The sequence below is a fragment of the Lepidothrix coronata genome, unplaced genomic scaffold (assembly GCF_001604755.1).
Source record: "Lepidothrix coronata isolate B3197 unplaced genomic scaffold, Lepidothrix_coronata-1.0 Scaffold72, whole genome shotgun sequence".
In the NCBI taxonomy this organism is placed as follows: Eukaryota; Metazoa; Chordata; class Aves; order Passeriformes; family Pipridae; genus Lepidothrix; species Lepidothrix coronata.
Genome location: NW_016690252.1, coordinates 1,918,132 through 1,946,014, shown reverse-complemented (window position 1 = coordinate 1,946,014; position 27,883 = coordinate 1,918,132). Strand labels below are relative to the sequence as shown.

Here is a 27,883-nt window from a genome sequence, read left to right as displayed (position 1 = left end):
TATTTTACCCAAGGTTGGAGAAGTTTTATGTCTTTTTAAAGGCAAAAAGGAAAAAGAGTAGCAATACAACATCTGACAGTGTAAAAGAAGCAGATTAAAGCAGAGGTGCTGCAGGGCTATGCCTACAAAGTACAACCTTCACAGACGCCACTGTGGGAGCTGTGTGGGGGAGGAGAGGGCAGAGGGGATTACAGCAGAGACTGTCTCTCCATAAATATTCCCAGGCAGGGAATAAGCCAGTGAGGGGATCCAAGCATCCCCTGACAGCCCTGGGGAAAGGGTTGCAGGACCTTCCAGCCTGCCTGGTGAAGCAGAAGGCTGGAGATCAGCTCCCTTGTAAGCTAATGCAAGCTCCAGCACACGCCTCTGCCCTAGGGAAAAGCAGACACATCAGTGAAGAGAATGTTCTGGACCAAAACCACATCCACAACATATAGCAGGGGGAAAAGCAAGGGCAGGATGGGACATGGAGGGAACAGGCAAACCTCTGGCACAAGGAACCAGTGCAGCAACTCAAAATGTTGTCCAACAGTTGTGTTGGCAAATTTACAGGATCCAAATGTCAAACTGCATGTTCAGAGTAAAGGTAAATGGACAGGAGAAGCAGGAATGATCCAACTACTGAGGAAAATTACAGCCATTGCTGAAGGCTGACTGGGCAATTCCAACATCTAGAGGATGATAAAGCAGAACAAAGAGAAGATTAAAAATTAATCCCCAATTAGCTGCTTCTGAAACCTGTCGAAATCACTGCCTGCATCATTTGCTAATGGACCTGTCAACAGGTTCCTAGGCTGCAGGGGTCACAGCAGAAGCAGAATGTGCTGCTTTGTTCTCAGGTTTGAGATCTGTTTTGCCCACTAAGAGCTTTTGATGTTTTCAGTTTAAGTGTACTCACAAAGCTCTTGCAAGCAAAGGATGGGCAATGGATTTTGTCTGCAGCCTGCCTCAACCACAAGCACAGGGAAGAGGGAAAAATGTTCCTCGTAATTTTAATATAGCAAATATATCCCAAAACCAGGGATGCCGCACACATGTATCTGCCCCCTAGGACACACTGTGCCTCCAAACACCAATCAGTGGGCACTAAGTAGACAGCACCAGCCCAGGGCCCCATCTCTGCCACAGCCCACTTTCAAATGCTTCAGAGAAAACATTTGAAAAACAAGTTGCAAATCTCCTCCAAAAAGCATTGGGCCCTCTGCCAACAGCTGAAGAGGCCAGCAGGTCTTGAGGCAACACGTTTAACATCTCATCCGAAATGCCCCTTACCAAACAACAACAGCCTAGCTATCAGGCTACCTGTACATCCCCCTGCCTTTCCAAGCCTGATCTGTTTTTGGTGTCTGCAATATCTGCTGTCATGAAGTCTGTTTTCTTTACTCCACATCTGATTCACCTGTACTTTGCTGTTGGAACATGTGTGCTGCCTCCACCAGAAGAGGAGATGGGGAAAGTCCATTTGCTCTCTTCCCCCATCAGGAGTCCCAGTGATCATTTCACATTAGAGATATAACCCGACATCTCTGCTCACCATAGGGTCACCTAGAGGAGGCTGCCCAGGACCATGTCCAGTTGGGTTTTAAGTATCTCCAAGTACAGAGACTCTACCATCTCCCTGGAGAACCTGTACTGATGTTCGAACACCATCATGGTAAAGAAAAAGCATTTTAATTAGAATTTCTCACTGTGGTTCAGTAGAAAGGAATAACCTGGTCATTATGGAACAACTGTGTTTCTTTGGTTTTGCTAACCACTACAATAACAGCATCTGCAGTAAATTCCCTACCAAACTAGGAAACTGCCTTCCCACTGCACACCTCTGCCATAATTTTCAGACCTTGACATTTTTGTGTGAACACAGCTTAGATTCCTACAATGAAACAGGGACACTTTCAAAAACTTTATCCCATCTTCATATCTTTTTCGAAATAAAAAGGTATTTATATTCTTGAAAACAATAACAGGTCCCATTGCTTTTCATGAACAAGGCATATAAAGATAAATACAGTAAAACAGTTCTGGGATTTAAAAAGCTAAAAGCCTTGTCCAGGACTGATTTATGAAAAGGAACAGTCCCAGAGTGAACAAACTGCTTCAGAACAGGCCGTTCTGACACCTCTCGGTGGTCTTAGATAGTCCATTTCTCTGTACGAGCTTCCACACTTTTGACCAGGCCTTCTCCCAAAACCTCAAAGTCCTCCAGAATTGCTTCTACGTTGGGAACACAGACCAGCTCGTTGTTCAGGGTTGTCACCTTCCTTCCCTTCATGCTGGAGACCTGTGGGGGACACATAAATATTGCACAGATGGGAGCACCTGCTCAGAGTTGCTTTGCAACCTCTGCCAACCCCAAATAAGAGAATTCCTCTCTTGCCTTGTCACGTCCAAACCCTGCTACTCCACTGCACCGAATTCCCCAAGTTTCACTTCCCAACACCATCAGTGCTCATTATTAGAACTACCAAAGTGCAAGAGTGACCCTTCCATCCCTTTTTAGGGCTTACCCTGGAGTCACAGTCCAAAGACTGCATGGAGTGAGGAAGCCAAGTAATGGCAAGGGGCATGGAGGAGATGGGAAGAGCATGCAGATGCATGGTAGAGCCTGTGTAAGCAGAGCACACGGGGTGTGCAAAAGGGGCCACAGCATAAAGCTGAGTAAGAGTTGCTGGGCCCTGCTTTGCTCTTTGGTAGGTGTCAAGACTTCAAGTGGGAAGAGATCTTTGGCTCCACCAGAGGAAAAAGCAAAACCCTCATGGTTTAAGCAAGCCACACTCAGCTCAGTGCAAGCATCTCCTCTGTTTCACCACTGTGAATAACTAAGTTTCACAACAGCAGCCTGGCTCAGTGGCCAATGCCCTCTGGCCGTGAAGAGAGGGGAGATAAATCACCCACAGACTGACAGAAGAGCCTGGGCTGCCAACTCTGAGCCATGAGTAACCGGTTTCTTTGCGTCTTTCCTTCATAGAAAGCAGCATGAATCACTCCAGCACGCCTCACGCCTGGCTTAGCCACCCTCTAGAGTCTGCCAGCCCACACAGTGTAGCTGGAAAACAGTTGTGTGCATTGATAGGCTTTCAGCAGTAGGGACCTAGGCTTGCCATTCCAGCCCAGCTTCTTATGGGTTGGGTATTTCTGAGTAAGATGCCCAAAGCCACAAGAACGGGAGAGCCTACTGCACGCACCAGAATTCTTTGGCAAATGATGCATCATCCATTTCCCAGGAAAGGAGCAGGAAACAGCACCCAGGACAGAGAGCTCTGTTCTGACCCATGACTGTGGTGCTGGGGCTTGTCCATGTCCCCTTCTCAGATCTGCTGATGACTGAGGGCACTCTGGACACAGCCCTGTCTTGGTTTCACCCATTCTAAGAAGGGACAGAACTGTGAGCTCCATTTCTCAAAGGGCTTTGGGGCTGATGAGACTTGGGCAAAGCAATTACAACGCAGAAAAGAAAAAAAAAAAAAGCCCTTCAAACTTCAGGGCATAAAGGTACTATGAAGCTTCAAGTAGAGCAAAAAAACTCACCTTAAAAGGCTGAGGCTGAAAGCTCAAAGGTTTCCACAAAACTGCAATCACTTCTCCACCATGCTTGTCATAGAAGAACATGGCAAGATCGCTGAAGGCATCCTGGGTAGAAAACAAGCACAGGTTGTGCCAGACATCCCAGAGTCAGAGCCTATCCCTGATTCACTCTCCTTACATAAGAAGACACAGTAGTTCCACACAAGCCAGGACCAAAACTGAAACTCTTTCAATGGATTCCCAACAAGGAAAGAAACTGGCAGCCCATGGACAAGTCCTAGGTGCCTGTCCTAGGTGCCTCCTGCTTCCTCTTTTCCCCCAGTCCGGATGGATACAGTTCACTACCTCCAAATTTTGCATGCAGATCTCACCACTGCCTCTTGCTCTCTCAGAGGACAGAAACATGATCCACCACCTCCCACAGGCCAGCAAGAGCACCCAGAAATCAGCATCCAGCAGCCCCCTTAGTGATATCCCACTGAATGTCCCTCACCATGGTCTTCCATCAGCTTGACTTGGCAGTACCAAGCCTTCCTGGTGTCCAACAACTATGTCCAAGATTTCACAGTGCATCAGACAGAAAGAGGGAGGCCCTGCCAGCAGGCAATCCTGCCAGAATACATTCCACTACGTGGCAGCAAAGACAGACCCCAGCCAAGGACCTTTCACTGGATTCCAGCACCTTGAGTTCTGCAGTCTGTGCAACCAAAGTTCCAAAGCTCCTTCTTCTCCCAGAATAAACCCCCCGTGAGCTGGCAGCACACAGCATCCAAAAAGGAAACATAACAGCAGAAATTTTAAGTAACATAGTTCTGGGAGGCGCAAAGAGATGAAAAGTTCAATGGAGGCACTGCAGGAATCTGTCTTCCTTGCCCCAGTGTTTCAGCAGCGGTGCCAGTGAGCATCTCCTTTGGTGGTGCTGGGCAGCAGAGATCAAAAAGAGATCTCGCACACAGAGATGACTAAACCCCAGTCTGCCTTCCCTGAAGCCCACACAAGCTGGATTCCCAGAGGTGCAAGGAGGCAGAATATCATCACAGCAAAAGGAAACAATGTTGCGTGCAAGCAACTTTTCAAACCCAAAGTCTGGCCCTACAGCTCATCACTCAACATGTTGATACCTAGAGATATGGACCTTGAGTGCAGCTGACCCAGACAGCCAAGCAGCTGCTCCCTGACAATGACACTGGTTCCTCCTCCATTCCCTTGGTTTCCCTGCTTTTACAAAGAGAAGTCTTGCTGGCATCACTGTATCCTGAGGTTTTCATGAGGATGTGCATGAAAAAAAAAAAAATCAACACCAAAGGCAAGCTTGGAAGGGGTCTTCTATGGACATACCAGGACTGCAGTAGGAAAAAAAGGTGGACTGGGTTGGTGTTACCAGTGACTCTAAAGAGCGAGGTCGCACTTTAAGAATACAGACCTGATAAGCAAGGAGCAGTGGTGGTGCCTGCAACCTTCAGAGACAGATTTGAGTTTGGACTGCTGCTGCTCTCACAAACAGAGGGCAACACAATTGGGTCATCAAGCTGGAAAGATCCTGAGAACTGCCAGCTCATCCCATTCCACAGGTTCTTCACAGGAGCAAGGCTGGTCAAGGCATTATTTCACCAAACTGGCTAGAAAAACCACTGTCTAAAAATACATTGAGAAAGAGGCAATCCACCTTGGCATTTCTAGGCTGAGAGCACAGGTTTAGCTCAGAGCCCAGTCAGCAAGGAAGACTCCTTGTTTAGCCAAAGGGCAAACAGCAGGAGGGAGGGAAGGCCCAAGGAAGGGCAGTAAAGCTCCAAGCACGATGACCACCAGTGTGCAACTTCCTGAACCAAAGGGGAGCAGAGCATGTGAGAACCTGAAAAAGCTCAGCAGCTCCATAGGGCGAGGTCTCAAATGCCACTCGGTGCTCCTTCTGAGAAAGGTATTTTTTACAAGACACATCTTGCTGGACAGAAGCCAGAAGCATTTGCAGGAAAGGAAGCCTCCCAGGCTCAGATCATTTCCAGTAAAACCACTGTTTGGCCTGACACCCAGCACCGTTTTTTCTCAGATGCCTGGGAGCGGAGGGCAGATGTGAAAAGGATGGCATCCCATTCAAAATTCCAGCACTTGTGCTGCTCCCAGCATCATCCATGTGATAGTGCCCCGAGCTGGCCCACTGAGCTGTGGAGATGAACACTCAGCTCTTGGGAAATTGCAACATTAAAAGGGTCTGGTGAATTAGTCACTGCACTTCTGTTTGCACAGAGGCTTGTGGAGCAAACAGTTCACTCTCCTTTCCACATCCCATGCTCCATGCCCAGTGCCACTGGGCTTGTCTGAGCCTGCAAACACCTTCTTCAAGGGAAAATTTCAAAAAAACAGAGAAAAGGCAATGAGTGCATTTGAACCCTTGTTCCCTTCTCAAGCTGCTGTATCTTTGGTTGCAATTCAGTTTTCAATGCCCAGGGAAAACCCTCTTGCCATCAGCAACAACTACTGGTTCCCATCTCACAGAGACATCAGCGACCTGCAAGCTCAGTGCTTCAATTTGGAGGAGCCTCATTGTCCAGGAAAGGGGTATATGGCATCTGAAAGAAGATTAGATCAAGCTCTTTAAGGAACCATCTTTGTTGTAGGAATGAAAAGGATGGAGAAAAGTAGTGAGTAGAACAATACCATGCTCTAAAATGGGATTAGCAGATTAAGCAGCTCCACCTGAATTGTGGATTTTGCAATGAGCTAAGTGCTCATCGCTAGTTAACTACCTACATTGTTGTTTAGGGGTAGGTTTTTTTTTTTATCTTACCATTTATCCACCCATTTTTTTCACTGCTTCTACCAACAGATCAGGCTCATTGCATTATAGCTACTGTAGAGCCTTTTAGGGAGGTCTCTGCACTCATAATGTGTCCTACAGTAGCTTTTCCTGGTTCGACAGCAGCTCAGATGGCAAATACATCAATTAACATTTGTTCAGTGCTAAGAGCATTTCAAGTGCTCTTAGCAAGGAATCTACCAGTAAAAAACCCTATTAAAAATACTTACTTCCAGCAAACAACTACCATTTGTGGTTAAAACTTTCAGGTCTTTGTCATCCTACAGCGACCTGCCCTAACGTTCAACGTTATGTGACACAGACAGAACCTTCCCCCACACCCCAACAGAGCAAGGAGCACTGTCAACCCTGGGCACTATGCTAAGGGTCACACAGCTGCTCTACAGCTCTAGGAGCAGGTGATTTCCTGCCACCTCTGCCCCTCCAGGGTCACAGATCCACACAGGAAGGTTTCCTCCCTACTGTGAGAGCCCGCAGAGTCTTTTCAGTTCATCTCTGCCAGCCTGGAGTTGCCACAGGAGGAGTCAGCCCTGCCAGTCAAAAGAGGAAGGAAGCAGACTGCCCTGAAAAGATTTCACCAGTTCCAGCTACATCCCATAACCACAGCTTACATATTGTAGGAGACAGAGAATTTTTACTATCATTAATTCCTTCCTAACATGCAGTAGCAAGATACACATTCCTACACCATGGCAGGAAGAAAGGAAAGGGCTGTAAAGTCTTCCTGATAGGTCTTGTCTGAAGGTGAAAGAAATGCAAAACATTGCTCTAAAGGGAAGGATGTTTACAGTAAAGCAGGAAATATTTTCCTGCTCATTCACACACAAAAGATCTCACATATACGAGATGGGCAGCTCCTCTGCCACAAACTCTTCCTCAGACATATGCAGCCCAAGAAACCTAAATCTCAGTGAACCACAGCCCATCACATCAGTGACCTGGTGAGACCAAAGACCCAGTAAGAAATGTGAGGTCTGTTAACAGCCATAACACACACAGATGGACATGGCACAGGCCATGTCCCCACCCATTTTCCCCACCATGAGTGAACAGCTCTGAGAGGTGACCAGAGCCTTTGGGTTTTGTGAGCTCCTGAATGCGTGCAGACAGCCATGGCAAGCATATCCACAAGTCCTGTGTCCTCTAGGGTGTCTCTTGAGTCCAGAGGACACCCAAGCCACCCTGGAGTAAAAGCTGCACTGACCAAGCCTTCCCACACCACATTCCCAGCAAATAAGTGGGGGTTCTGCAGCTTAACAACCACGACACAGACCAGCACTCATGATGGAGATTCAATGGGAGCCACATTTGAGAGACTTAACTTAGCCTTGCTGGGGAATCCCCACCAGGAACCTACCCAGAGTCGTTTGATGAAGTGCTCTGGACTGTAAGTCGCAGGAGGCTGGTGATGGCCTGAAGCTCCAGGGAGGCCCTCTCTGTGGGATGTCTGGCACCTGCTTTCCTTCAAGAGCGTCTGTCTGCAAAGCCTTCTTATCTGGACAGACTCACAGAACAGGCCTTTTCTATCAGATCTGTCCTGGAACTGAAGAATTTGCTGCCTGAATCCCACAGCCAGCCTTTCATCTCTACCCCGAGCCTCCCAGGCACCAGAGCAACTCAATCAGGCCAGTTCCTGCAGCACATCTCCATGGAGCAGGAAAAATTAAAGCAGTCAGGACTCAACACCTACTCTCCTTTATTTTCTCCTCTGATTAGGCTCCTTGGAGAAGGCATGCAGCAGTCCTTCAGCTCCAGAGCATTCCTGCCTTGCTAACTCCTTTGACCTGAGAAGAACAGGGACAAACAGGCTGGACAGGAGAGAAGTGGATCTCCTGGTTACTGGTCTAAGGACGCTGGGGAAGAAGCTATTCCCTGCCCCTCTCAACTCAATCAGCATGCTAAGGCATTTAATCCCTGTTTCATGTGGAAAGCTCAGTAAAGGGCAATGTTTCCTTTCTGCTCACAGAACACAAAATCCCACAGCATCTGTGTGACAGATGTCTCCCTTCATTGCTGTAAACCCACCAGGGCTGCACTGTCAGCCACGGCTACAGCCCTGTTGCTCAGTTCTGTGGTTTGTGCTATTTAAGAGAGAGCAAATTATTCTGAGTCAAAGCCAGTCAGTGCTGCATCCAACTGCCTTCTCATCCAAAATCTCTCAAGGATTCACTGCTGTCACCACACTCCTTTTTGGCACCAACTTCTTGCTGCACTTGGATCATCCCCAGGGATCCTAGCCTGCAGGACAAGGAGGAGCAGCAAAAGCCAGGGAAGGAGAAATACTCCAGGGATGGAGAGGCTACCAAGCAGAGCCAAAGTCGATGAAAAGGTCTTGCCTTTAAGGAACAACATCAGTATACTGAGACACAAAGCCAGATGGTTTTTGATGGATAGAGCAGCTTCTACTGACATCACCAGCTTGCTGGTGGCCCTGCAGTGCAAAACCAGCTTTCAAGGCTTTCCAGTCCAAGTGGATGTGGCCGAGTTATCTGACAGCATATGCAGCATCACCTGTGTGATTATTCCAGGAGAAGAAACACCTGTTTGCCTGGAAAAATAGATATTCATCAGCTCCTTCAGGTCTGCCCACTGCTGATCTGGATGCTGCAAATGACAAGGGAACTGGTATTGCAAGATACCTCCAATATGATGGCCACAAGGGAACAAAGCCATATCTATCTAAGAGCCTTCAAGACATGGAAAAGCCCCCTAGACAGGGATACTGGGGCAGATTTCGGGCTCTCTACCCCATAGCTCACTCCTGAGAGAAAGCTGTGAGCAGTTTCTGCTCTGTTCCCTCCTAAGCCCCTCAGCTCAAAGAACAAGAGACACCAAGCGAATAAACATTGCTTCTAACAAGGCAACATGACTTTTGCTCATATCCATGTTTCTTCATTGGGATGTTGGCATATTGAATTTAGGACCAGCTGTAATTTCTAACCCAATCATACTCTATTCCACATCTATTATTATCCATATTAGAACAAACAGGCAGTAAAAATTCAGTCACTATTGACTGGACCAAGTAAGTCATAACTGCCTAAAGCTGCTTTCCAGGGAAGTCTCTTCTATACCTTTCAGTTCCAGAGCCATTTACCAACACCAATTTGTCTAGAAGCATAAAACCATCCCATAAACTTCAACACACCCCTATGAGTTTCCTAATTGACTGCCTCATCTACAGCCAGACCTGCTGCAAGCAGTTAACAGCCTCCCCAAAGGGCCTGCTCTCCCAACAGCCTCCAGCCGTGATTTCCTTCAAGCAGGCAGTCATCCTTCTGCCAAATTTCCATGACCATTGCTTAGCCCTGACCCCTTCAGAGACACAGAGGCTCCAGCCCCATGTATACAGGCATCACCAGCACCTTGGCAGTTGCTGAAAGGCTCTGTTCAGCTCTAGAACCCACTTCCAGCACCATGTGGAGAAGGATTTCAGGCTTAAGAAACTGCGTTTCCTACCCACATCTACACCCCTTGGCTGAGGTTTCATGGCAGAAGGTCAAACCCTCATCATTTATGGAATGAAAGAGGGGGGCTGGTCTTGATGTATCGACTCCTTAGATCAAGACACCAGGAAAGAAGGTGAAATAGCAAACAGTTCCAAATCTGCTTCCTGCTCCCTTTTAAAACTCTTGTGCAGGATGCTTCTCCCCCTCCTTCTGGCATATCCTGGACCCCAAGAAATCCCCCAGTGCTCTCTGCAAACTGTCTGCAGGACCTCCAGGTCCACCTTCCTGCTCAAAAGCAGGAGAGCACTGGACATCTCCTCACCCCAATGTCCTTCCAGCCAAAGCAGCAGTGCTACTTGCAGGGAAATTGTGGGACAATTTTGAGGTCTTTCTCAATTTCAAGAGGTCTTTCATGCATCTCTGTCTCTCACTTCCTCACCACCCAAGACTGTCCAAACCTGCTGTGGGTGACAGGAGGACTGAGGTTGCACCTTGCTAGACCTTGCAGCTATACTGAAGCCACAGCAGATTCCTACGGGCACAGGTTATCATGCAAGGCAGCTGGCACCGAGTTTGGGAGGTAACAGGGCTGTGCCCAGGATGAGGAAACCTTCAAAGACACCCTTGCAAGTTTTCCTTGCCCACCTCCTAAGCTTACCTGGTTAAGGTGAAAGGGGAGCTTGAACTGAAAGAGCCCAGAATCTTGCAGCCCAAAACTGGAGTTTCAATTCAGGCAACATTCACAATGGTGGCCAAGCACTGGGACAGGGAGATGGGAAATCTCCATCCCTGGAAACAGCGGTCATTCAACAGGACTGTGCTCAGTGCAGCCCGTGAAAGCTGGCTCTGCCCTGAGTGGGGAACAGGGCCAGAGACCTCCACAGCACCTTTCCTGCCAAAGCCAGCCTATGATTCCTACACTGACAGTTCTGACACTGCCCACAGACTTCTGTGAGTAAGGGATGATGGCACTTGAAAATCAAGGCAGGTTTTGATAAGAGCCCCACCTCTCTGCACACTAACATTTACTACATCTGAAGCTGGGAAGGGCCAAAGCTGCAGATGCTGCACATCTGCAAAGCACTGTCTGTCCAGATCCCACATGGATGCTGTCACCCAGCACCTTGCATATCTCCCCAGACTGCCGAGGCTTTGGCTTGGTCACACGGTGGGAAAGAACATGGTCCATGACCTTGGATACTGATGTTCTCCACATACCCAACTACCAACTTCCTCTGCCATCATGCATGTAGTCAAGACACAGAGAAACCATCCTGTGACCAATATTGAGCCCTTCTGGCTCACATAACCATTGGCCTAACAGCAGGAAGCCTACTGGTACCACGTCATAGATACCTGCACATTTCCCCAGAAAATATGTGTGGCTACTGCCCATCGTGCACACCAGTTGGTGCAAGAAGCTACGAAAAGTCAATTAACTGACTGGAGACAGATGGCTGCACAAAGATATCTTTGTGCTGAAATACAATATTCTTCAGCAAAAGTTCCGGGTGCTTTGTATCTGAGCTCACTCTCACATCAGGAGCACTCCCATTTCCATGGAAAGGGTGGTGCATTCAACAGGTCTTCCGCTGAGGAAGCAATGAGCATCCCACACAAAATACCTAAAGGTGTCACCAACCATGTCCTGCAGTGGCAGGCAAGCTGAATGCCAGAAGGCAGCTTCCCCCAGGCAGGAGCCTCCCCCACTGGCCCTGCTTACTCTCAGCTCCTGGAGGTAGCACTGCACAGGGTCATAATCCACCACAGGAAAGAGGATATTCAAGGCAGTGCTGTTCTTCACCACACCACGGCAAAAGGATTTTGGCGGCCGGTCCACGTTCTCCAGATGCCGAGGAATCTGTTTTGGATTCAGGTGGATTAGGACATCGTAGAAGTCCAAAGGAGGGCGGAAGACCATCTGCAAGGAGAAACGAACAGTGCCACTCAAAGTAGGACACAGGTGAGCAGGAGAGATGAGAGAGATTTCCCAAGTCCTTGCCTGCATTTTATGCCCTTCTCCTTAGAAAGCAGTAAACCAAAGACACAACTTCTGTGAGATTAATGTTAGAAGTTTGCCACAGACTCCAGGAAGCCCACTTGAGCACATGGCACTGTGTTGGGCAGTTGAGAGAGGGACAGACAGGTGAGCTGAAATGGCAGAGTCCCAGAATGAAGAGGGGAGTCAAGAAGCCAACAAGAGCCAAACAACACCCAGGGGACATGAGGAGCTGTGTAATAAAGGGATGGTCCCATCTGTCCAACACCATTTGCCCCAGAGGGCAGCAGCATCTTTCATCAAGCAGATGGAGGGTGAGAGCAAGCCCCATTAATGGAGGGGAGCAATCCCAGACGCATAAATATTTGGACAGGCAGGATCTAGCTGTGGATACAGCTGTATTAAAATGGAAAAAACTTAAAACTATGTGTACATTTTTGTGGAACAAATGATGCAGAGACATGATCAGAGGCGTGGGACACTGCTCAACTTGGCACTGGCAGAAAACCCACTGCTCAGAGCTGGTTTAAAGCCAGGCTGGGGAGAACACACATGAAGAATATCAGTGACCAGCACTGACTCTTCAGGTCTAGTCCACACAGTCCCCCTTTCCCACCCAGGTGACAAAGTCCATGGCTTACTGCATGTCCCCTGGGAGCAAAGAAACAGCTCATAAACCCATGTCTCCATCTGCATGAGAGTGGGCACATCCCCATCTGACCCAAAAGCAAAGACAGGAAGCCAACTTGGAGCACCCTCTTAAGTTCACAGGTAAAGGAACAAATTCCAAAACTAGAAAGGCTTTACTCTCCTCCCTGTCCCAAGCTTTGCTAACAAATAGATTACTAGCTCTGGAAACAACATCTTATGTTTATCCCTAAAGAACATCACAGGCATGGGAGGACACTGGTATGGACCAGATGGATAGCCTGGGAATGGGAACAGTTTCCATTGCAGCAGCCAAGAGGAAGGGAGACAGGAGGAGGCCCAAGGAGGCCAAGTCAAGGTGTTGGAAGGCTGCTATGGACAGGTGACAGCTCATTTTAGAAGCTCACCATCCCAAGCTCACAGTGCACCTCTTGATTTTCAGTTTTGGGTCGGCACTGTGACTGCAGCACACTGGACACATCTCATTCCTTCATAGCCCTGTAACACACTCCTACTGCCTCAAGTAGATTCTCACTTAATACTTTCAGTGGAAAATGCAGCAGATCTGAAAGTAGTGTCAGTAAATCCTTTTTATATTGCATAAGCAGAAAAAATCCACTATATGTGCTGCTTTTTGATTTTGGTTTGGTTTTTTCCTAATGTCATATTTAACCACTGTTTGGCTTTTTTAGTCCTTTGAGCTTCAATTGCCTGGGTCACTAATTGGTACACTAACAAGTTACCCTTCAAAACGCATGTATCTTCTTTCAAAGGGCAAATAAATATGTCTACATCTCTCAGGTCCATTTCAGTAATGGAGGTTTCAACATACTTAAAAAATAAAATCACTGAGAAACTGAAGAGGATAAAACTACTTATGGCCTTGCTCCTCCACTCAAACCAAAATAACATCTTCCTAAAGTGCCTGTTGGTGTCCTGCCCAAACCTCCAACACCCTGAGCCTGGCTGGACTCAAGCACACAAGCCAGATTTGCCAACTACACCAGAAGTCTTCCACAGGAACCATTTGATTTGGCCATGAACACATGACTGATCTGGCCCAGGAACATCGTGGGTTTGCTCATGTCCCAGAAAAACCAGAGAATACAAAATAAATGTGTCCTAGTCACCCCGAGTTGCTATGCAGAGCTGAGTCCCCCAGAAGCAGAGTGGCAGAGCAGGGCACCAGGCTCCATCCTCCCATCCTTGAGGCTTTTCATCCCAGGGCAGCCGCCCAGCCACAGCCTGAATCCTCCCAACACATCCCACTGATCACCACCAAAGACCAGTATGCTTTGCCAGAGCCTGAAAACCCTTGTGCTTGTGCCCCAGGGGGTTACCTTCACATCCTGGCTGTTGAGTGGGTCCACGAGCTGCTCCTCCAGGGCACGGAGAGACTCTGAGGCGAGCACGACGAGGCGCTGCAGGATCTGAGGAGGGAAGAAAGCCAGAGGGTGAAACTCGGCAGTCCTGGATGTAGCAGGGGCTCTGCCCACTCACAGGGCTGCCAGAGCTGGCTCCAGCACCAGGAGCAGGGAACTGCCCACAGGGCTGGACGAAGGGCCCGGCTCACCTGTGCCGAGGGTCGGTCCTGGGTCCACATGGAGCTCCACTGGTCCTTGGGGGTGGCAATGAACATGACAGGGAGGCGAGAGCGAGCAGCCACAAACTTGTTCTTGATCTCTGTGCAGTCAGTGTCTGGAGAGGGCAGGCAGGGGGGTGAGATGCTTTGCCCCATACACAGCCCTCTGGCATCCTTGCCCATCTATTGCAGCCCAGGGAAGGGCAGTACAAAAAGCTTTATCCTCTCCCGCCCTCTGATCTCACAGTCCATGTGCAACCAGAGCTCCTTCACCTCGGGCTTGCTCCACTCTCACACTTCCCTTGGCACCTGCCTGTGGGAAGTTCTGGAGCCAGGAGGCAGCTCTAGATGGACCTGAACTCTAAACCCATGCTGGTGCACTCAGACATGGCAGGTACTGGGACTGACACAGGTTGGCAACTCATAAGCTCATGACAGAGTTTGTACCCAAACTCCGAGGGTTCTATCTTTTGGGTTTTATTTCCTCTCAAGTAGAGGAAAAAATAGCTCTTTAGCTCACTGAAAAAAAAGAGTGCTTTGGAAAGTATCAGTTTTCAAAACCCAATTCTTTCCCAAGCAGTCTTCCTTTTTTTTATAAATCAGCTTTAAAAGCCATGTGTAGTTATCTCCCCCACCCCATAACTATGCAGAGCCAAGACAATCCCATGGTCTCTGCTGGCTCCTGGGGAAAGATGGCATGTATCCAAAAGATGATCAACAGACAAAACACAAGAGGGCAGGAACACAGGGTTTCAAAGACAAAACCACATCCAATAGCACCCAGGCTTGCCACAGATTTCAACAAGACCAGAAGCAAAAGAGCATCATCACTGAGACCCACTTCTTCAAAGGTAGGCAAGGGAAAAAGAAACCCCACACTACAACCAAACCCAGCCTGTAGCCAAGTTGAGCATGACAGGACAGGAATAAGAGTGGAACATCTCCTTGCCCGCAGAAGAAGCTGTGATGCCTCCCTCTATCCAAGATCCCTGGAGCCAGGCACTGACTGAGGGCTCAATACCCTCATGTCAGCTCTCCTACCTCTTGCCTGCTCACCTGTGAGGCCAGTGTTTATGTTGACAATCAGAGGGTTGTTTTTCCAGTCAAAGGTTGCCAGCAAGTTGAGGAAGCGCAGGAACCCCACCTGGGGAGAGCTGCAGGCAGGACAACAGTTCAACACTGGCATTTGCTCTCCTGGCAGCAAGAAGGGCTGCACTTGGGGGTACTGAATGCCCAGCCCACATGCAGCCCAAAAGGGATGTCTGTGGTGGGAAAGAGAACTCCAGGACAAGTTTGAGACACATTCCCTTCTCCAAATCCCCAGCAAAAGCCTTTTCCCATTGTTCCTCTCTCCCCAAGGAAAAGAAACAAGCAGAAAGTAAAACACTGCCCCCAGGTTGCCCCATCTCCTGATGTCCTCCCCATCCAGACTCCTGGGTCTGGAACAAGAAGGAGGTGGAGAAAGGGCTGCTCCCATCTCTGGTGCAGGTCTGAACACCAGTCAAATTCCCACTGTGCCTTTTCCCCGCAACACAACACGTGCACAAAGCCAGGCAGCTGGGAAGATGGGGCTCCTGCTATTTTAGGAGACAGGAAAGCATTCTAGGCATCAGACTGTTACTCCTGCTTCTTTGAGAAAGGAAACTGGACCCGGAGTGCAGGGTGGAATAACCTTTTGACTCCGTACAGAACAAAAACATTTCCTTTAACTTCATTTCACTTCCTCTGGGCCCTCTAACATCTATCTGCCAGTGGCCAGTAAGCAACTGGCTTATTTACCAACACACTGCTCCACTGAGCTTTCAGTGGCCGACCCCTCGTCCTTCCCTTGGAAGTCTTCTCCAGGAGGAAGGGAGGCTGGAGCCACCGGGACCACCATAACATCCTTCCTGGGGAACTCGGGAGCCCCAACATGCTGGTAGCCACAACTTGGCCACCACCCTGCTTCTCCTGGCCATCATCCCCAGAACGAGGGGCCTCACCAGTCCTCCAGAAGGTACAAAACACCCTGCAGTTGTGGCACCAGCACCAAGAGGACACAAGGACACTCACTCCCATCCCAACCTGCTTCCCCCCCTTTCTCCACAGTCCAAAGGGCAGGGCAAGCCACAGTCCTGCAATGCCAAGCATCTCCATCTCCTCTAGCAGCCATTCCCAAAAGGGCTTGGGATGGCGTTTTGGCAGCACAGGGGCCTCATGCTGCCTGATGTGAACCCTCCCAACACCTCCTGCTCTGGCAGTATCCCATCCTTCCCCCATCTCATGTAAGGAAAAAGTCACTAAATCCCCGTCAGGTCACCCTGGGTTCCTCATCCTCACCTGGGTGGTGTGAAAGGGGCTGGGTGGAGGAAGAGAAACGCCACAAGAAGGTCCACACACTCCTCAGAGATGTTGTCGCTCAGGAGCTGGGCACTGACCCAGCGCTTGGCCAGCCGGGAGGTGCTGCCATAGACAGGGTGCTGCTGCTGGAGCCTGCGAGGAGGGAGACAGGCCACTGCTCAACCCACACACTCCAGGATCCACAACTGCCCTTTGGCATTCAGCAAGGAAGAAGTGAGGGACAAAAATATGACAGGAACATGTACACAGCATTACAAGCACAGGGCACTTTCTCCAGGCATTGATGGGAACAAAGGGAAGATGCTGCCTCGTGCTCCTGTCTAACCGTGCTGCTCTTTGACACTTGTCTCCCCCTACCAATGACCTCAGGGTGACAACTGGTGCCACCCACACCCACATTCATCCCCTCACCCTCACCCTCCCAAAGAGCCTCCCATGAAGTGGGCTAAGGGCCGCTTCCCACAGTAAGATCCTCTACCCACCAACACTCTCCAGCATCCAAGGGCACCTCCACAATGGCCTCCAGCCCCATCCCACATCCTGACCCCTCAGGCACCTTCTGCCTCACCTACCCATGCAGAGAGCTGGTTAGATAGGGCAAATGCAACGTCTCCCACTCCAGCTGACGAGATTCCTCTGTGTCCTGGTACTTCAACAACCCTTCCGGGGTGACCACTTCCTTCAGGATCAGGGGCTCCCGGTGGTAGGCTACTTGGAGACGGAAAACGTAGCCATCCTGAGATGGGACACAAGCTGAAGTCAGGCTTGGTGGTAACATAAGGAGGCTGCTATGTGTTATGCTGCCCCTCAGGGATACAACAGCAGCATCCTGACATCAGTGCCATCTCACCACACTCTTTCCTAGGTCCACCATCCAAATCCTGTTTTTGTCCAGTGGGACCACTGCCACAGCCCCCCCACCTGCTTCCTCAGTAATATCAGGTCTGGGGAAGGTCCTGGTTGCCCCTTACCTTGTACACATCAGTGTGGGTGGCTGCAGGTCTGCAAAGCAGCTGGTGCTGCTGCCGGAGGAGCTCAGCCAGCTGGAGGTGGAAAGCTGCCTTGATACGCTTAATGGCTTCCTTGTCCTGTGGCCACTGGCCACTGCCTTCCATGTGGCAGATGACTGGGTGCAAAGAGATAGCAGGAGGTCAGTGAGTCCCACACAGAAATCAAGTGTTGGATAGGAGTGTCCAGAACTAGGGATTACAGCAGGAGAGCAAGAGAAGCCAGGGCTTTGCTCCTGCCTGTAGCACTCCATTGCAGCAATAACAGAGCCAGTATTGCTGCTTGCCTCCACTTCCCCCCATCAAGTCATCTCCCACTCACATCTCTTCCCACTTACTCTTCAAAGGGGTTATGTAGGCTGGGCAGGGCTTCTCTTTCGATGGAAGCAGCAAGTGCTTGATTCTGATTAGGTTATGGAAGGAATAAATCGGCTTCATGGGAATGGGAGGGAAGACCTGAAAGAGAACAGCCACTCAGCAACTGAGAAGAGGGAGCAGAAAGCTCAGGGCAGCGTGCATCCCCTCACTCCAACCTCCCACCCCAGCAAAGCCCTCCAGCACAGAGGCTTTGGTCAGCTTGTGCACAGCTGGCCCAACAGGTGGAACAGCAAAGAAGAGGCACCACATCACCCCAGGGGCTCTCAGGAGCCGCAAAACCAGAAGTGACTAATTCTGTGGGTCCTCCCCCACCCCAGGGCACACCCCCAGTTCCCTGCAGACCCCCATGCCCGGCCACGGCCCAGGACACTCACATCTGTGTACCGGAGGGCTGGGTGGACACCCTGCACAGCCGTCACCGTCAGCGGCAGCTCCTTCAGGTTCCACAGCTTGCGGCTCAGGTCGTCGTAGGAGCAGACGACACTGACCATGGCCTCCTCGCCCATCCCCGACGCCTGCAGACACACAGGGAGCCTCTACATCCACCGCTCTCACTCCTGCACACCCACCCACCTCACCTCCCTCATGGGAGGGAGCGGCATAGCCATGCTCTAAGGAGCCAGCACTGCCACCCCAGGGAGCAGCTGCTGCTGAGGGCACTCAGCAAAATCGGGAGGTAAGAGAGAGAAGGAAGACAAGGGCAAGGGTGTCTGTGGCTCCCCCAGCAGCCACAGGCATCCTAGAGGCTGTGTTTCCTGTGGCAAGTAAAATTATTTCTTTTGCAAGACACTAAGGCAGCACCAAGAGCTGTACTGCCAGCAATCACCCTAGGAAAGGAGACACTAAGAATGATCTGGGAATAAAGAGATCACATACTGGCAATGTGAGATCTCTGCTACTGTCTCCCCACCAGTTACCAACAGGTAACCACCAGGTGCCAACAGAGACAGCAGTTAACAGAAAACTGCACCCACTACATCCTTAGCCAAGGTGAAGCTCTGAAGCATGACAAAAGCAAAGACAGAAAATATCCAGAGCATCACAGGATGCCCTGGAGAGGGCAGATGAGAAGCACTGAAAGGAAAATTGCTGCTGCCCTTGCTGCTCCCATCTCCTCAAAGCACAGCAGAGGGGCCTGCACAGGGAGGAAACATCACTGACACCAAAGCACCAGCTCAGGTGCAGCCTGGGCTCTCCAGCAGAGCAGCAGCACCCTCTGCAGGGTGTGCCACGAAGGACAAATCCCCTCCTGCCTGTGCAGGGTTGCAAGGGATTTCCTTCATCTGCTTGGAAGGGACACACAACACATGGATCTCCCCACCTCACCACACAATAGGCTGTGAAAACCAGCATCTCATCCCAAATCTAACATGCCACTCTGCCCAGACCACAACTGGTCCCTGGCACAGGAGATTCTTTCCACAAAACTTGCTCCCCTTTGATCTTAAAAAGGGGAAAGGAAACAACTTCTTTCTCCATCCAACAACAAGGTAAAGAGCTTGTTTTATAAAAGTGACACCAACTAAGTGGTGTCAAAGTACTCATGGTTCATCTCCAGGCTTTAATTTTACAACCTGGTGACCAGAAGTGGGGAGGGGGGCATTTCCCAGCCTCCAAAATGCATCTTTTCTGTCTGAAAGTGAAGCTTCTTTGTTTCAGCTGCACATTCAGCTGCAGCATGATCTAGCACTTTGCTCTTGACAGAAAGGATCCTTTTCCTGGGTTTCCCACCTGGACCTAAGGGATGAAGGCACAGAGTTGCCTGGTCCATGTCCTGAAGGATACAGGACCTTAAAGGTGCAGCCAGAAGAGCACTGTGGGACAGCGATATATCCTCAGACATGTGGACAGAGGGCAAACGAGCAGAGGGTAGGACAGTGGGAAGCTTGCAGGGAAAAATGAGGTGTGGGGGATGCCAAAGCAAGAGGATTTCACCAGCTGCATCTCAGCTGCCATGAAAGACTTGGCAGATCCAAGGAGAGCACCATGCTCCTAACCAAAGCAGCCACAGGCAGGAATTTTCCTTAGCCTTGTTACATTCTCTTGGGAACCACCCAGCTGCCTTGGGGGCCACCAAGGGTAGGGCCTCCCTACAGCCCTCCCCTTACTGTCCTTCCTGGAGAAAGCCCCAGCCCCACTTGGGGGAGCAACCATACCTTTTGCCCAGTCCTGATCACAGATTCCAGTAGGGCTCCTGCGTAGCAGATAGAGGATTCGGGAATGTCCGCATGGCTATGTGGAAGAAGACAACAGAGCATTAGAGCTACGACATAACCTATTCATCCTGACACTGTATACTACACCGGCATGGGTCAGTCCAAGGATGAGAAATCCCTTTATAAAGGAAGGTCCTGGTGAGAAGCCCAATCTCTGTGTGTTCCTCCCATGCACAAGTCATGTACCCAAAGCGGCCCAGCAACTTGTGCAGCTTCACAGGATTCAAAGCCAAAGCCACCAACCTGCAGCCTTTCCTCACAAGACCCATCCTCAAGTCAGGACAAAGAGGCACAGGCAACCCCTTCATTCTCTGCAAGAGGGTCTCATTTTTGGCTGACGGTATAAACTACAGGGAGGCTTTCCAACGCCATATGAAGACCCAACTTTGTGAACCACTAGAAAGGCTCAGAGGATTTCATGAAATGTCCTGCAAGGTCCAGACAGCTTCTCTTTCAGCTCTGACAATCAATGTTCTGTCATCCCACCTGCATGTAAGGGTAGGACCATGCAGCCTCCTTGCCTTTATCATGACTTTCAAGCAGAGGTAATGCCTGTCCCCCCCACCTGCTCCTGGGAAGCAGCTCCCAGCATCAGGACAACTGAAACAACTTCCAGGTTTCACAAAGCCAAAATTACCCACAACATCCCCCAAAGCACGAAGCTGACAAGGGGGTTACCAGGGAGATGACACAAGCCAGGAGAGCAGCAGTGACCCCCACAGAGCTGCAGGTCCCCTGGCCTCAGCTGCTGCTCAGTGCAACTTACAGCTTCAGCAGATGCCTGACAATCTGCTCAGGAATGAGGCGTTTCTGGCAGGCAGTGCTGGCCTCCCACACCACGGCCTCACAGATGCTGCCATCCTGGAACCGCCGCAGCTCTGACTTCTCTCCCCAGAAGGTCCGGAACTCCAGGGCCTGCGGGGGGACATTGACCAAGCCAGGTCAAGGACACGAGTCACTCCCATGACCATCAACCAGCCCCACAGCAACAGTACAGCACCAGCTCTACTCCACTCCGTCTGGCACAAGCAGGGCTCCCCTCACCTCAGGGTGATCAGCCTGTGGTCCCTTCTCCAGCGTGCTGGCAGCAAACTCGGGAACAAACAGGAGCCCAAATGTCAGGGACCCAACATCCTTGTGTTTTGGGGGCTCAGCATCAACTGACCACTGTGGGAAAATGGGGAACATGAAGCAGAAGGAGAGATGAGGTTGCTGGACCAGCAGCTACTGGGATACTGGGTTGTTAGATGAACCTCCTGCTATATGCTCCCAGCCACCTTGGACAAGCACAGACAGGGAAAGCCTAACAGGTCTCCCTGATATAAAAAAAAGGGGTTTTCACCCTGCCACATTATCGGGCCAGGAATTTTGCCCAGATCAAGCCATCCAGCTGTGCCCCACACCCTGGTGCAGAGCTCCAGGTCCTGTATTCCCTATAAAAGGTACAGGCCTGTCTCCTTCCCCAGTAAGCAAGGATCCCCTCCCTGGGCTGCCACAAGAGATGCAAAAGACTCCATGTGTTGCAAAGGATGCAGTGTCACTGCCAAGCTGAATTACCTCAGGGATCTGGGGCAAGGAGTGAGCCACAAGCAGTGCTCTCTTGGACAGACCACGTGCCAGCAGTGAGACAATGAAGGGCAGGGCTGCAGCCACGTAGTTCCCACCCCGATCCATCAGCTCATTCAGCAGCTGCATCTTCTTGCAGGTACCCTGCAGCTTGGAGACATGCTTCAGGCTACAAAGAAGAGGAGAAGCTGGTCACCTACCCCTGTCACCACATCCTTTCTGAGAGAGAGAGACATGTTAGAAGATAGATAAAGTGGGGAGCTGAGGGTCCTGGCCCAGGATGGGGGCTAAAAGAATGCCCTTTAGCATCTCAGGATGCACCACAAGTGATGCTGGTCCTTGGGACAGTCAACATTCCCAAAGGCTAAAGCACTGCCCCCCTTCCTAGGAGGCTATCTAGACAGTAAAAGCAGAACAGCCAAGTGCAAGAGGCACCAGTGTCTATCTCAGAGCTTAGCAGGGCCACTTCCCACCAGGTAGGTTCAAACCTAACCCGGTCCAAAGTCAGAAAGAGCCCACTCCTCTCTGAACAGGGTCCCTCAGCATCACCTCACCAGCACAGCAAGACTCACTGGAAGATGTGGTCAAAGGCTCTGAGCATGGGCTTTGGAGTCATGAGCAGTGCCTGAAAGCCGTCCACCATCCGGTCATCCAAAATTTCCATGGAGCACTTGGCTTCAAACTGGACCTAAGCAAGGAGATAAGACAGTGCAAGAGTATGAATGGGAAGGGAAAAGTGAAGCAAATCCCTCCAGCAGTGATCACCAATACTCCTCTATCAACCATGGCCACCAGCACGCCCTGATCCCAGACAGCCTCTGTCCTCAGCATGAAGCCAAGTGACCAACAACCTTGATACCCCTGACATCAAGGTGGTTTTTCCTCCTCCAAAAAAGTTACATCTGCTAAACAGCTGCTTGGCTTCACCCAAAGGTGCCCACAAAGAGGAAAACAACTTTCCTCCATCATTCAAGCAAGACAGATAAGGCAGCACTACATCTAAGTCTTAAAATTCACTTCCAAGCTTCAGAGCTGAAGATGTTAAAAGCTTCCAAAGCAACACTGAATCCCCTCCCCAGGTCCTCTGTCCTCCTCCAAGACATCTAACCACTCTCTGCCTGCTTCAGCTCACTCCTAAGACAGCATCTCAGGGTGCCACCACAATCTGCTCGGTACCTGGTGGTATTTGCTGGCAGTCATATCAGCGCAGAGGTTCACCAGCCCAGAGGGATCCACAAAGACCACTTCAAATGCCTGGTGGAAGTCATCCAGGGCAGGCTGGAAGAGCAAAATGCTCCTTAGTGCTACAGCACAGCACAGACACCAAGATCCCCAACACTGCTGCTGTCTGACATCCCTGTGACAGGCACGTCCCTGCCCAGGGAGCACTGGCAGTACAGCCAGGCACAGGCAGGAGACCCCCCACAGAGGGTCACTTACCAGGGAGGGATCCGCATCCTTCGCTAGACTGATCCCTGTCACGCTCAAGTCAGTGGTGGCTGTGGGCAGACAGGAAGGAACCAGTCACACCACCATCCACATCTCCCCCACTGGTGACAGTGGCACAGTTATGTGCCAGTACTTCCATGGTTTCACAACATTTAACAGTGCTACAACGCAATACCAGAATCAACCTTGTGATGGGACCTACCCACCCCTCTGCAAGCTGCAACATCCCGCCCCAACCTGCTGACTTATTCCGTCCTGTCCATCCCACCCACAGGGTCTCAGCATTAGAGAGAGAAAAGCCACAATTGCCTCTTTGCCTCTGAACCCACTGTGTTCAGGCTTTGTGCAGAGACTCTGCTGACACCAGGCTTTCCTTGCTCAGAGAGGCCCTCTGGAAACTCACCCAGGAATTGCAGAGTGCTCCTCAACACCTGGTACCCACTCATCATCTTGACGATCTTGCGTTTCATCAGCAGGTAGGCAACCAGCATGGAGACCAAGAAGCCACTGAAGCACCCCAGGCCCTGTGAAAACAGAAGACTGAGTCAATAAGAGCTCAACAAGGCACCATGAGAGAGCCCAGAGGCCACCTACATCACAGCTTCTGGCCTCTGTCATCACCAGCAGAGTAGGCCCTAAGTCCCAGCCCTGCCAGGAAGACATCGAGGCAAAACAGTGTACAATGAACATATGGATCCCCTTACAGGAAGGCAACACCTCAAACTTCTTGGGAAATGGGATGAATTACAAAAAAAACCCACAATCCAAACCTCCACTGTATTATTCCACAGATCTCAAAGAAGCATGATTGTCTGGTACCACAAACTCAATGCAACCCACAGGTTAGGATGGAGCTCTGTGAAACCTAACACAGCTCAAAGCAGAGCCACAAGCCCACCACCCCATCCATCAGGACCAAACCACCTCCTGTTCACCCTAAGAAGGGGAGCAGGGCGAAGGCAAGTTAGCCAGGTAAGCAGGGCCTACCTTGGCACAGGACATACCTTGCTGAGCTGCCGCTGGTTCAGCCAAACTTTGAGGAGGGCCAGGCCATCCTTCATGCCTGGGAAGTCAGTGGCTGCATTAGACAAGAACTGCAGGTGGGAGAGCATCACTGTGTCACAGAGGATGGAGTTGTTGTAGTGGGGGGTCGGGGGCTCGGGGGCTCCTGTACGGGGAGATGACAGCACATTGGACACAATCACGAACCTCCTGCTCGCAGACAAGGGCTGCGGTGAACCCACCTGTAGGCACCGGGTGCAGTCTCTGCCTGAGGCAAACAGCCTCATTCTCCCTCAGCACCTGGCCCTACCTTCTTTGGGAGTGCTCTGCTCCATGAACCAGGCGGTGCGGACATTGTTCTTGCTGGGATGGAAGCGGCTGGGTTTGAAGAGACCCACATCAGGACAGGCATGGAGTCGGACAGTGACCATCTTCTCATCCTTGCCTGTAAGCACCGGAAGGTAGGTTAGCAGGAGGAAGAGATGTCAGAGACTAACCTGAGAACACACTGAGCACCCCCAGCTTGGGAAAGTAAAAAGCTCCTTCCGCAGCAGTGGAAATCATCTCCGAGCAGAGAGTGACCACATCCCAGGGCCAATAACCCTGAGGTCACACTGCTTCTGTCCAAGTCCCATCTTTCTCCCCAGTGGCCCAGCATTCTCCTGCCTGCCCTGGTCTCCCCATGCCACACCTGCCCCAGACCCCAACCCACTATCTCCTGGGGGCTGTGGAAACATCCCACATCATCTCATCAGGAAAGAGCCAGGCTGCACACAGGTCCCTGGGGAAGGCAGGAGGATAGTGGGGAGCAGGGATGAGGAAGAAAGGACAGAGCTAGACATAGACATGTTTTGTAGGATCTACTTTTTTTACTCCTTGAAGTATTCACAGGGTGGGCCAGCCAGCAAAGCTGGGGAGCCCAGCCAAGATGCATAGGGACTGGCAGGGGAAGAAGACCTTGAGGTCCAGGCTCTGGGTGAAGGGAGAAAACAATTGGGAAGCATCCAAAATCTATCACCAATCATAACAGCAGCCCCAGTGATCCCCCTCCACAGGGCCTGTTATGTGGCATGAGACCACCACCCTCCACCCAACACCAGTACCCAACTCACACCCCTCACGAGACCAAAGCTCAAGTGCTACCTTGAGGCCTCAGGAGCAGGATGGGTTTCAGATGGTTGCTGTTCATGTAGGCAAACTTCACACTGCCAAAGAGCTTCTCCTTGGAGAAATGCTGGGCGATGTGGGACAGGTACAGAGCTCTCTTCCGGTGGTAGCGTTGATTCAGATTATCTTTGTCCTGGAAGATTTCCTGGGAAGAGAAGGATGGGGCAATCCCACCTCACCTGCCTGCAGAGCCCAGTTCAGCCTGAGTCATCACACCACCCACACCTCTCCCTGGCCCCACAGCCCCCGAGAGAGCAAGTGTCGGGGCACTTGCACCGACTGCAAGACTGCACCCCCCAGCTCCTCGTGGAAGTCACCACACTGCACATCCAGATGCTGTAACTTCACTGAGGAATAGAGAGGGCAGGGTAGGGGTCACAGAGGACAGGAGGGGACAGGGCCCAGCCAGGCTCCAGGCCATTCAGGAGCTGGCACAGCCAGACTCACCCGGGGCATGATCACTGCCACGTCCACATTGATCTCCGGCTTAACGCAGGTGCCCAGCAGGTAACTGCCCACCACCTTCAGCTCGGCTGGAGGCACAAAGTGGAACCTCCCCTTCACACTGAACGGCACCTGCAGGAACGGGACCTTCACATCCTTGGAAAGCCAGGCCTGGTCGGTGAGCTGGGAACAGACAGGACACATGGAATGCTCTAAGCACAACCAAGAGCAGATGTGCAGGGACGGAGACCCCTCTCCCCACACAGCTGCAGGACACTGCACCCAGGGCTTACAGACAGTTTCTCCCTTTCCCCTCTAAGATAAAGCAAAGTATTATTTTTTCAGCCCCTAAGGGAGACAGTCCATGAGGATCTCTGCTTGCACAGCAACGGCAGAGCCTGCTCCATACAGGACAAGGGTCTTGACACCTCCTCCATCCCTCTGGAACATACTTCAGTTTCTGTGGTCTCTGGGAGGGCGCTCAGCAGGCTGTTAATTTCATGGAGGAAGGCATCAATCTTCTTCTTCTTCGTCTCCTTCAATGTCACCTCCTTCAGAAGCTCTTCAATCTGTCGGGGGAAAGAGGACCATCAAAGGCAGCTGCAACACTGGAATTGCTCCTGCCCTTTACCTTGTCCTCCAGCACCAACCATGATCCTGGTGCAGAGGGCAGCAGGTGAGCTGGGGAACACACCAAAACTTCTCCACAAACCCTGCCTGGAGCTGGCTGCTTGATCAGCTCCTGCCATCTTCTATGAAGTGCTGGATTGCAATCAACTATCCCACCAAAGACCAGGCAAAAAAACCCGATGTAATTCACCCAGGCATAGCTCTCAGGAAAGCTTCTTGTATGACAAGAGAATCATTACAAAACAACCATGCAGGTTCTCACCACAAACCAGCCCCTAGAGACCCTGCCACCAACACCAGCAAGTAGCCAGAAGATCAAAGCTGTTCCTCATAAAAATCACCAAAGCTACAACCATCTGAAGGATGGGATGCCATCCACAGGGAAGTGGACAAATTCAAGTGGGCCCATGGGAATCTCATGGGCTTCAAGGCCAAGTGCAAGGTGCTGCACCTGGATCAAGGCAACCCCTGGTATCAATCCAGGATGGGGAATGAACAGATCAAGAGCCATCCTGCCAAGAAGGACTTGAGAGTGGTGGGGGATAAGAGGGCTACAAGAAAGCTGGAAAGAGACTCATACAAGAGCATATAGTAACAGGACAAGGGGAAATGGCTTTAAACTGAAAGAGAGTAGGTTTAGATTAAAAATTAGGAAAAAATTGTTCCCTGTGAAGCCCTGGCACAGGTTGCCCAGAGAAGGTGTGAATGCCGCATCCCTGGAAGTGTTTAAAGCCAGGCTGAATGGGGCTCTGATCAACCTGGTCTAGTGGAAGGTGTCCCTGCCCATGGCAAGATGCTGGAACAAGATGATCTTTAAGATCCCTTCAACCCAAACTCTTCTGTGATCTACTCAACAATTGACCTTCCCCCCACACAGACGGCTTCCTCTCCCAGGACATAAAAAACATCGTCCTGTCCCATCCCGAAGCCAGTTAAAGACAGCAGCTGGGTACAGCTGACCATGTAACCTCCTCATCCCGGTAAGCAACAGACCATCTCAACGAGGGCCGCAATGGTCCTGCTTTTACCGAACCGCAGCTCTGTGTCGGAGAAGCTCAATTTTAACACCGTAAAAGAAGCACAGATCCTGGCGCGGGATGTTAACAGGAACTACAGTGAAAAAGCCTGTGCCCTCTGTGTCCGCCCCGTGCGCAGCTGCTGCAGAGCAGCGGCCGCCGCCCGGATTGAGCAGGCCAGAAGGGCTCAGGGGCCTCTTCCCCAGGCGGTTCCTGGGAAGCTCCGGGTCCAGGGTCCCGGTGGAGTCCCCCCAGACAGGCAGAGCGCGGCGCCCACCCGCGGGCTGACCTGTAGGCGGAGCAGGCTGGAGTGGAACAGATCCTCCGTCTCCTTCAGCTGGCTCAGTTCCTCGCTGGTCGGCGGCTTGTAGAGCTCGGCGCGGCTCAGCTTGGCCGGCTGCGGGTCCCCGGGTGCGGGGGCCGCCCGCTTCCCACCCCGCGCCGGGGGCTGCGGGCCCTGCGCCGCCGCCTCTGCCGCCGCCTCTGGAGAGCCCTGTGGGGAGAACACAGCACAGCACATCACGGCTCGGCTCGGCTCGGCTCGGCTCGGCTCGGCTCGGCTCGGCTCGGCTCGGCTCGGCTCGGCTCGGCTCGGCCCCGCCGCCCGCTCCCCCCGCCCGACCCCGCCGCCCCTCACCGCCATGGCCGCC

General features: G+C 51.3%; 1 protein-coding gene across 1 annotated transcript; it reads right to left on the bottom strand.

Moving 5' to 3' along the window:
• Positions 1 to 27,876, bottom strand: NOL6 (nucleolar protein 6). Its single transcript, XM_017819002.1, has 26 exons — positions 27,871 to 27,876; positions 27,523 to 27,726; positions 26,040 to 26,156; positions 25,591 to 25,770; positions 25,120 to 25,288; positions 24,287 to 24,421; positions 23,979 to 24,142; positions 23,378 to 23,498; positions 22,966 to 23,024; positions 22,702 to 22,803; positions 22,098 to 22,213; positions 21,517 to 21,694; positions 21,004 to 21,126; positions 20,726 to 20,874; positions 19,900 to 19,975; positions 18,118 to 18,258; positions 17,704 to 17,821; positions 17,330 to 17,484; positions 16,931 to 17,094; positions 16,338 to 16,490; positions 15,075 to 15,172; positions 14,010 to 14,134; positions 13,777 to 13,866; positions 11,513 to 11,710; positions 3,529 to 3,630; positions 1 to 2,281 (listed from the first exon to the last, which is right to left on the bottom strand). Exons 1-26 carry the CDS (start codon positions 27,874 to 27,876, stop codon positions 2,132 to 2,134), a joined length of 3,393 nt encoding a protein of 1,130 aa, XP_017674491.1. The 3' UTR covers positions 1 to 2,131.
• Positions 27,877 to 27,883: the final 7 nt, after the last annotated feature.

Bases quoted from the DNA above. Each gene is read 5' to 3' on its own strand.
- NOL6 (XM_017819002.1), bottom strand. The intron at 19,976-20,725 runs GTAAGTTGCACT...TCTTCCACATAG, and splicing joins GTCAGGCATCTGCTGAAGCT to CCATGCGGACATTCCCGAAT. The intron at 13,867-14,009 runs GTGAGCCGGGCC...TTCCCTCCTCAG, and splicing joins AGGACCGACCCTCGGCACAG to ATCCTGCAGCGCCTCGTCGT.